This window comes from Apium graveolens, chromosome 3 (genome assembly GCF_009905375.1).
Source record: "Apium graveolens cultivar Ventura chromosome 3, ASM990537v1, whole genome shotgun sequence".
Taxonomy (NCBI): domain Eukaryota; kingdom Viridiplantae; phylum Streptophyta; class Magnoliopsida; order Apiales; family Apiaceae; genus Apium; species Apium graveolens.
In genome coordinates this window covers 155,180,538-155,191,190 of record NC_133649.1, presented here as the reverse complement: position 1 = coordinate 155,191,190, position 10,653 = coordinate 155,180,538, and the positions used below count along the sequence as shown (strand labels likewise).

Genomic DNA, 10,653 nt, shown 5'->3' with positions numbered 1-10,653 from the left:
CAGGAAATGTTTAAAGAGATATATATGTGGATATATATATATCGGGACTAAATAAAGTATCTCGTAACTTTTTCATTCAATAATATTTCAAAGATTGAATCTATTCAAGTCTTAACTTGTGGTCTCATCTATGGGATGTTTTTCTTAAAACTTATAATACTTTGAACGGGGGTAGTTCAAGTAGCTTTATAAATGATATAAGCGTGGTGAAGTATTGGTAACTTCATTCCTTGTTTTTACTTATATCTAGTAAGTAATTATCTTACGCATGATAGAGATTCTATTAAGTATCCATTTAGATACTTATATTATTGTTATCACTATATATATTATCTTGCGAGCTGTAAGGCTCACTCTTGCTTTATTTCTTCATCACACAACAACAGTTAGGAGAGATGGCCAGACTCCAGCAGACCCAGCGCAAGCGCGTGGGAAGCGTCCCGCGTCTTCCCGATGATGTTGTAGCTGCTATAGCTGCAGAGGTAGATCCATTGTAGTTCAGGCATTCTACTTTGAGAATCAAATTATGTATAATTATAACTTGTGGCAGATAATGGCAATTAACTGTAAATTATCAAGTAATCATTTTGGGTTGTAATAATTTTAAATTATGGATTCAAAGACTTGTACTTATTTCAATTTCATCTCTGAGACTATAACGGGTTGTGGTGTGTGTTAGTATGGGGTCACAGCATGAGGTTATTTATTATTAATTAAGTGAAGTGATATTGTGGAAAGAAAGACCGTGACAACCCGGATCCCCGACCCCGGATCTGGGGGTGTTACAATGATGGTGGGAACAATGGCCCTTCTCCCTCCCTGTCTGAGATGCTTGCTCGTCGAGCAAAGGCAAAATCACAACGAGGTATGCTACTTAACTATTATATGTCTTTGAAACCTTGTTCAACAGCTATTAGATCATCAAATATGTTTCATGACTTGGCCGAGGAGTTTCCATCTGTTGTTCACCTTGATGTTTTTAGCCATGTTAATGAACTCAAGAAGAAGGAGTTCAGGCACATCAAACAAACATATAGCTTCCCTCGAGGGATGAAAGTCCTTATGGCTTGTGATAACGACCAAACATGTCACCGGAGTCCTACTCGCTTATTTGTATTCAGGAGCTCTATCATTGCGAGACTAAGGTATCATGTTCATCCTTTAATTATGGATCTATTTTCAGAAATAAGAGCTCATCCTTTCCAATTTTACCCAAATGCATGGGCTTTGATTATTGTGTTTATAGTGAGATGCCATCAGTTGGGAATTCCTTTAAGCACCACCATCTTTAGGAGTATTTTTTTGCTCAAGAACTCTCCCTTGGTAAGGGATGGATGGGTTCAAATTAATCATAGACCCGGAGTAGACAACATTGTTAACTTAATTTCCCTTCCCGACTCTTATCATGGCTGGAACAAGAAATTCTTTATTCTTTAACTAGAAGACGGTGACTGGGGAGATATCTTTGTGCCTAGCTTTGGGAATATAGTTGATCATCCCAATAATATTTTGAAACTTACTGTTCTAGAGTGTTATGCCCGAGATGCTCTTATTAGTGACAAGGGTCGGACTCACCTTCGACATATTAGGACTGAGATAACGCTATTCGAAGATGGACTTAGCGGTATTTCACTTGAGGGTATTATACTTATTTATTCTTCAATATTGAACAAGTTTATTCTTATACCAATGTTTTCTCTTTTTATATCAGCTGCTGACGCCTTGGACGCAGAGGCTGCCAAGAAAGGGATCAAGCCCACATGGAGAATGATCAATCAAGCTACTAAAGAAGCAATTCGTCTTCCTCCTAAGGTTTCCGCTTTCTTGGAGGAGTCCTCTGGAGGAAATAAGAGGGTGAAGGGCTCCGATGGAAATAGCAAGACCCCTTTTGAGTGCAGTTAGAGGATATGTGTACAAGACTCTATGATCGGGAGTCCGGAGCTCGCTCCAGACTGGTCTAGGTGTGCTACCACTGCTCCTGACCTGATCGAGGTCACCACCCCTGATAAGCTTCTGGAGGCGGATATGTTGGGGGCTCATGCCTTGTATCAGGTATGCTAAATTTTTTTAGCATGTTTAAACTTTTCTAGTCTGTTTTCCGGCTCTTCTTGAGCTTACTCTGATTGGTTCAATCGGGCTTCACTAACTATTTGATACTTGCCCACTCTCTTTTAGGCCAATGCTCATTTCAATGCCTTAGCTCTTCAAGGACGCAATCTGAAGACACAGAACATTGCCTTAGAGAAAGCAAAGAATAAGTGAGAGAAAGATTCCAATAAGTGGGAGTCAAGGGCTATGATAGATGAGGACAACAAAGTTACACTCCAGAAGAAGTATGACATCCTTGCGAGGAGGAAAAAGATGGAGTGGGATATTATGGTTAATCTCTACCATCAGACAAATGTTTTCCTTTAGCTGGTGGATCAGCATGATGATGAGATGCATCCGGTGAACTGTCACTTGGTTGGAATTCGGTCGTTACTAAGGTCCATGTTGTTTATCCTGACATTTTTTAGCCAGAAGACTTACCTAGTCCTTGGGCTTTATCTAACACTACCATAGTCACTCAAGTACCTGACTCAGGGCCAATCGTGGCTCCTCATCACTCCGGCTCTAGCTCAAGCCGCTCTGACTTCAGAGGGAAGTGCCTATTCATGACAAAACAAAAGGGAAAGACCCTGCTCGAGGAAGTCCAAATGGGAAGGCTCCATCCAAAGGTCCCTTATATGGGAAGGTTCGTGATCCCAGTCAAGAAAAGAGGATTCAAATTGAGGGTTCCTCCTCTTCCTCTTCGGGGAGCTCTGATAGCAAGACCAGTGAAGATGGGGATGATAGAGAGGTTACCAAGATGGCACATAATGGGGTAAAGAATAAGAAGGCTCCTCTGAGGAGTAATCTCCAGGCCTTGCATGGCCTTGATTGCCTCTTGTGGCTTTGATTTAGGACTTATTTATTCATGGCCCTGTGAGGCCTTAAGATATTTTGCATTTGTTTTCTTATTGTTTCGGGACTGACTTGTGATCCTTCAAAATCTTTTATCTTTTATGCACTACTAGCTTGTTTATTTACTTGTCTTCTATTTTTGGTATTTGGCCTTTCATGGCTTGCACTTATCCAATGCTTATACATAAATGAATGATAGACAAGATGATAAAATAAACTTGCATAGATGGATAATATCCTAAAAAATGGCTTCAACCCTTACATTAAAAATAAATAGTTTCATTGAACTTATAACTACATGTACTATTAACTTCTAAAATTATAAGTTGCTTATCCTAGACATGATAAACCCTTAGTTTTGATACGTCCCAGGTTCGGGGGACCTCATCTCCACCCAAAGTTTCCAACTTCTATGATCATCGCCCTAGTGTCTTTTTGACCTTGTAAGGTCCTTCTCAATGCGAGGCTAACTTCCCTTTCTCTCCAACTCCCGATGCCTCAATCTTCCTCAAAACCAAGTCTCTATGTCGGAAGAACCTCTCTTTAACCCTCATGTTGTAATACAGAGAAGCTCTGTGTTAATGCTCTGCATTACGGGCGTTGGCTTCATATCAGACCTCATCAATGAGGTCGAGAGTGAGCCCCATGCCTTTTTCATTAGTTTCAGGTTCATAAACTTCAAACCTCGGTGATATGTGGGTGATCTCAAGGAGCACTACTGCCTCGGCTCCATAGGCCAACATGAATGGGGTGACTTCAGTTGTAACTTTGCAAGCAGTACAATATGCCCATAGTAGAGGTAGCAGCGCGTCCACCCAAGTGTTTCTTGAGCATTCAACCCTCTTCTTGATTCCATCAAGGATAATTTGATTAGCGTCTTTCTCTTGCTTATTTTCTTGGGGATGGGCAACTAAAGTGAATCGGAGTTCTATGTTGTTGTCATTACAATACTCCTTGAACTCTTTTTGTTAAACTATTGCCCATTATCCGTAACAAGGATGCATGGGATTCCAAATCGACATATCACATTCTCCCAGAAAAATTGAGAAATTTGCTTGGTGGTTATCTTGGCTAGTGCCTTAGCCTCAATCCACTTAGTGAAGTAGTCAGTTGCGACCATAATGAAATTCCTTTATCCCGATGCTATAGGAAAGGGATAGGGGAGCTAATGGATGTAAGAATCTCCGGGGGCTTTCGAACAACAGGAGCGTGCCTCTGGCATCTATCACACTTTTCATATAAGGCTTTATATCGGCTAACATTGTTGGCAAGTAGAACCCTAGATGGGTTATTTTATGAGCGAGGGCCCTACCCCCCAAATGTTGTCCACAAATCCCTTCATGGGCTTCCTTCAGTATCTCCTCTACCTTGTGAGGTCTTTAGCACTTCAATTATGGGATCACAAAAGACCTTCTGTATAAAAGGCCTTCGATTTCATAGTACCTCAATGCTCTCACTGATAACTTGCATGCCTCTTGGGCATCGTCCGGGAGCCAACCTGTCTCAAGGTGGTTTTTGATGGGATCAATTCAGTAGCTAGTTAGGCTAATTGTTGCTATCGAGTTTATGACATGAATTTTCAGGGTCCTCGGGACTTGGAAGTAGATACTTCTTGGATAGTTCTCGATTTCAGATGAGGCGAACTTGGAAAGGGCATTGGCCATTGTGTTCTCCTTTCTCGGAACATGTTTTATGTACCATTCATCAAATTGAGTCAGTTTTCCTTTCGTGACCCTTAGGTACTTCGACATGGCATCATCTTTGGCTTCAAACTCCTCATTGACTTGGGCAACAACGAGCCTTGATTCTCCACAAATTTTAAGACTCTTGGCTCTCACAACTCTAGCTAAGCCTAACCTGGTTATCAAAGCCTCATACTCCGCTTCGTTGTTCATAGTAGGGAAGTCCAACTTCAAAGTATATTCGATCATAAACCCTTCAGAGCTTTTCAAGACTAGGCCTGCACCAATAGATTTTATTTTGGACGCTCCGTCAAAATGGAGAACCCAATACTCCTTTAGAGTCAAGTCTTCTTTTTTATCCTTATATCCTCTTTCTTGGTTATTATCTCTTTCCCCCCGACTTCTTGGTCGTTAATGATGCATTTGACCATGAAGTATTCTAATGCCTGAGCCTTGATGGTTGTACGAGGCTTGTATTTGATATCAAATCTCCCAACTCAATTGCCCATATGATGATCCATCCACTCGCTTTAGGGTTGTGAAGGATGTTTCTCAAGGGTTGGTCCGTCAAGACTTTTACTTTGTTTTCCTGGAAGTATGGTCATAGCTTTGGAGGTTGTTATGAGGGCGATTGCAAACTTCTCAGTGGTGGAGTAGTTCAACTTGGCTTCGTGGAGCACTTTGATTACATAGTAGACAGGCTTTTGAACCTTTTGTTCGTCCTTCACCAAAACGGCACTCACAGCTTGCTCAGAGACCGTAAGGTATAGGTAAAGGATGTCCTCTGGACTTGGTTTGGCCAACAAAGGGTCTTTACTCATATGCTTCTTTAGCTGTTCAAAGGCCTCTTGGCTTTTAGCAGTCCATTCAAAATTCTTCACCTTCTTCAAAGTTTTTAAAAAGGGTAAACACTTGTCTCCTGACTTCGAGATGAACTTCCCCAAGGACGCAATTATCCCCGTTAATTTATGAACGTCTTTTATAGAGTGAGGCAGCTCCATGTCTAGGATGGCTTTTATTTTGTCGGGGTTTGCCTCTATTCCTCTCTTCGAGATCATGTGATCCAAAAAATTTCCAGACCCAACGTTAAAGACGCACTTAGCAGGGTTTAACATCATCTTGTGGTGCCTCAGCACTTCGAATGCCTTTCTGAGATGATCAATATGATCGTCCTTGGCTAGCCTTTTGACCAACATATCATCGACATAGCCGGCCTACATGGTTTTTCTGATTAGATGAGCGAATATCTTATTCACCAATCTTTGATAAAAAGCTCATGCATTCTTTAGCCCAAAAGTCATAACAAGATAGCAAAATACACCAAAGTCAGTAATGAAAGATACCTAGCGGGTGTCATCCTTGTGCATTTTAATTTGATTGTAACCACTGAAGCCATCCATGAAGTTTAGTATCTCGTTCCCAAAGTAACATCGATCAGGGTGTTAATTCTTAGTAGAGGGTAGCATTTCTTAAAGCATGCATCATTGAGGTAAGTGAAGTCGATGCATATCCTCCACTTCCCATTGGATTTCTTTATCATCACAGAGTTAGCTAACCATTCGGGGAATTGTACTTCCTCGATAAATCCAGCTTCAAGAAGAATCTCAACCTCCTGCTTAATGGCTTCCAGTCTATCTGGTGCATAGGTTCTCTTCTTATGTTGAAAGGCCTTCCGAGTTGGATCGACATTTAGCTTGTAAGTCATAAGGTTGGGGTCGATCCCACGCATGTCGGCCGATGTCCAAGCAAAGACATCATTGTTCTTTTGTAGGAACTTTGTCAATTGGTCCCTCGGGGTTTTCCCCAAGGATGCTCCAATGTAGGTGACCTTATCAAGGTCTAACGGGTCTAAGAAAATTTGGACCAAGTCCTCAGCTGGCTTCCCTTGACGCTCATCGTTCTCTCGGACATCCATGTCTTCTAGTGGGAGGACTTGCCCCCAGTTCCATCGGGCCTAAGTGCTGCTACATAGCAACTTCGGGCCATTTTTTAATCTCCTTTCTCTTCCCCGATACCATTTCTGGTTGGAAACTCGAGTACCATATGATAGGTTGAGGGCACGACCTTAAATGCGTGGATCCCTGTTCACCCAATGATTGCGTTGTAGGTAGAGACTACCTTGACAACCTAGAAGTTTAACATCTTTGTGGCCTCTCTAGGCTCTTCTCCAATAGCCACGGGGAGTCGAATTGCTCCTTCTACTTGACATTCCACTTGGTTAAACCCGTATATGGGTGCATCAGCGAGGGTCAGTTGAGAGTCAGTGTACCCCATTCTTAAAAATGTGTCATGGAACAGAATATCTACGGAAGCTCCGTTGTCAACCAGGAACCTTTTGACAGGACAATTCCCAATTATTGGAATGACAACTACAGGATCATCCTGAGGTAATTTCAAACCGTCAAGGTCAGGGTCACTGAATTCAACTAACATCTCAGTCTTGGCACGTTTAGGTGAGTCTCCAACTATACCCATCACCTCTCTAACATAAACCTTTCGAGAATTCTTTGTTGTCCCAACAGCCGTTGGCCATCCAGAGATCATGTTGATCACTGGCCCTCTGGGCTGCAGGTTTCGACCTCTGTTGTTACCCCATTGGTCATCATCTCTTTTGTGGCCTCCACCATCATCGCCCTTGACGAATGTTTCATATTTTCCTCATCAGATGAGATACTCAATCTCGTTCTTGAGCTGTTAGAAGTCATTGGTATCATGACCAACGTCCTTATGAAACCTACAAAATTGGTTCTTGTCTCTCTTCTTGGGGTCCCCTTTTGGTGGCTTCGGCCATCTAAAATCCTTATCTTTCTCAATTTCCATCAGTATTTGGCTTCTCGGCGCGTTCAACCTTACATATTTAGTGAACCTTGTGTTAGTGTTTGCGCCCTAGAGACAACATTATGATGTTTTAGTTTAAGACATTTGGATTATTAATATTTATGTTCTATCAATTATTCCTTTTATAATTTATTAATTCTTTATATACAGCGATATAAATGTTGGATTAATAAATATCCTTGGAATATGATATGCAATTTTATATCTCTAAATAGGTGACTTAGAAATGAGATTATGAGAATAGTATCAATATTCCTAAAGGTCCCTAGTCGAGTATTATTATAGGGGACAATAATAATGCATTAAGACTAGTATGTTTGTTGACTGATGATCACATCTCATTGATCATAGGTATGGTGATATTAAAGTCAAAACACAGGCACATGTATTAGATACATGGTGTTGGATTGACCCGTTATGAGATACTACATGTTTATAGTGTCATAAGTTATTCTCACAGTGATAATAATGTAATGGTCCTTAGACCTGTAGTCATTATATTTCTATACAAGGATTAATATACTTTATTCCATTGAAAATTATCCTTGACCGGGTAATGATAAAAGTGGACATTGGGTAATTATGAATCGTATGAGAAATAGGAATGATCTAGATGGGATTTAATCCTCCTATTTTAGGGGTGATATTATTAGCCTCTTTTGTGAGCTAGACTATGAAATGCGTGGTCACGCTCAAATATTGATTTGATATAATAGTCTACTCATTGATCAAGAAAACTTGGATTAGACTATGATGAGGATGCCATATTACATGCCTCTAGTTTAATCTATAATATTTGGTTAAAGGGATTATATTACATTGTATATTATCATGAAAGTTTTAATCGAATTACCAATTTAATTATTATTACTTGGGTAGCAATTATCTAGATGCCGCTCATTGTTTATAATTTTAATATGAGATATTAAAATTATTGCGAACATAATAATAACCTACAGGGTCACACACAAAGAACGCTTGAAGGAGAAATAATTTAAAACTATGAATTTAAATTAAATAAGTAATTTATTTTATTTTTGGTATTAATTAAGTATGACCCTGGTGGTAGAGAATGTAACCAACACTTAGCTTTATCCCTAAGAGAGAATGGGAAGAGTCGCAGTTTAATAGCATCTTCAGTTACACCATTGAACTTGAAAGTGTCACAGATCTCGATAAAATCCCTGATGTGCATGTTGGGTTCTTCTATAGGACAACCCCCAAACTGAACTGAGTTCTGTATCATCTGATTCGTGCTTGACTTGATCTCAAAAGTGTTAGCCGAGATGGCTGGCCTGATGATGCTTGACAGAATATCATTGATCTTAGGCTGAGAATAGTCCATCAAAGCCTTAGGAATTTCTGCTTGATCTCCCATTATAACTAAAGATGGTTCCTCGACTTTCTCTTCTTCTTCTACCTTCTCTTCGTCCTCAAAAACTTCCTTCTGAATCACTACAATTTCTTCATCGGCTTGATCCAGAGTTCTCTTACGAGCCCGCTAACGCGTACGCATACACGCTCGCTAGAGTACCTAAAATAAGGCAATGAAATAGATAAGTAACAATGTCCGAGTCAATGAACTTTAACGACCACTGATGACAAACACATAAACTATAAAATTAACACTGAGTCCCCGGCAACGGCGCCAAAAACTTGTTAATCGCTAAACATGCGCTAAAATTCACGCAAGTATACGTGCTCGCAAGTAGTATAAGATATAAATCAGATTAGTTCCCACAAAGACTGGTTTAGGTTAATGTTCAATTTATGCACCTATACAATAATGTATGGTTATTATTAAATGCTAAGACGATTAACAAATTGAGTTGCTTTCAACTAAACTTAAGCTAACAATTATAACTAAGAGAATAAGAATGGTTGAATTAATATATATAACAAACATGGGATTTTAACTTCATTAAATACTTCATTCAATAGCCTTTTCATTCTCAACCTTAGCATGTAATGGTGATGACACTAATCAGATAACACGAAACTGATAAACGCCAACTTTCGTTGCACGAATACCATACTACCAGACATCCATAAAAGAGATAGACGTTGAATAGACATTAATTATATTGAGACCCTATATGTCTATAGAATTTGACAACATAATGGTTTAACGCACAAGTTATCTATCATGATTACATAGGGCAAGTAAGATGGTTAAAATTACCTACGAATCATGTATAACAATAACACATGAACCTATGCTAGTATGGCAAGTTCTATATCCTTAAATTCACTTTCACTTTATTAAGAATTAACACACTATCTTATAAGTTCGAGATGCTCATAAGACGAATAAGCACAACCAATACTAGGTTATCATACAATCACCACACACTAAGGCATCGAAATAAATCAACTAAAGAAATCCATAAATAAATCCGTTAGAACCCCACGATAACGATTAGCCCATGATCGGACTCATCATCAATGTGGGTTCTGATGAAAGCATGGTATAATAAACATAGTCTTTATAAATGAATAATAAACAAAGTACAAAACAAGAGTATAGGTTCAAGAATAAGAAAACTAGCATCCAACGTCACAAGTTAAAACTAGATCTTCTTTGCCTTGGTTGAATTGTGCTAAAACGGTCTTCTTACGCCTTCTTCTTGTGCTCTCGTATGTCTCTCTTTAAAAAATGAGCTTATTTATGTATATATAGCAGCCACATGTAGAGTAGAAGTCTTCTGGATCAAAAGCCCAATAGAATCAGGATTTCTTTTCTCGACCTGGCGCGGCCGCACGCTTGATCAGCGTGGGCGCGCAGAGTTTCTAGACTTCGGACGCGGCCGTGCGCTATCACAGCGCGGGCGCGCTGACCTCCTGAATAAAATTCAGACTTCTTTTTTTCCTTGCTGATTGAGCCGGTTTTCCAAGAGCTTTTATTCCAACACCTCCCTAACACCAAATTAGCACCAAAATAATGCTAATTCACCTGATTACCTGGATAATGCATGAAAATGCAAAAACACATTAAAACACCAACTTGAGTACAAATACACCAATTCAAAGCTTTACGGAGCATAATAAAGTGTCATAAATGCCACTCAACATACCCCAAACTTAAATCGATGCTTGTCCTCAAGCATTAACAGACTCAAAGAACAAGAAATAAAAATGCATGAATGCAATGATCCCCATAGAATAACTAACCAATCAACAGCAACATCTC

At 39.7% G+C, this 10,653-nt stretch overlaps 1 protein-coding gene across 1 annotated transcript; it reads right to left on the bottom strand.

Moving 5' to 3' along the window:
• Positions 1 to 3,554: 3,554 nt before the first annotated feature.
• LOC141714659 (uncharacterized) lies at positions 3,555 to 6,540 on the bottom strand. The gene is made up of 4 exons (XM_074518164.1): positions 6,199 to 6,540; positions 5,206 to 5,839; positions 4,553 to 4,903; positions 3,555 to 3,853 (listed from the first exon to the last, which is right to left on the bottom strand). Exons 1-4 carry the CDS (start codon positions 6,538 to 6,540, stop codon positions 3,555 to 3,557), a joined length of 1,626 nt encoding a protein of 541 aa, XP_074374265.1.
• Between the last annotated feature and the right edge of the window lie 4,113 nt (positions 6,541 to 10,653).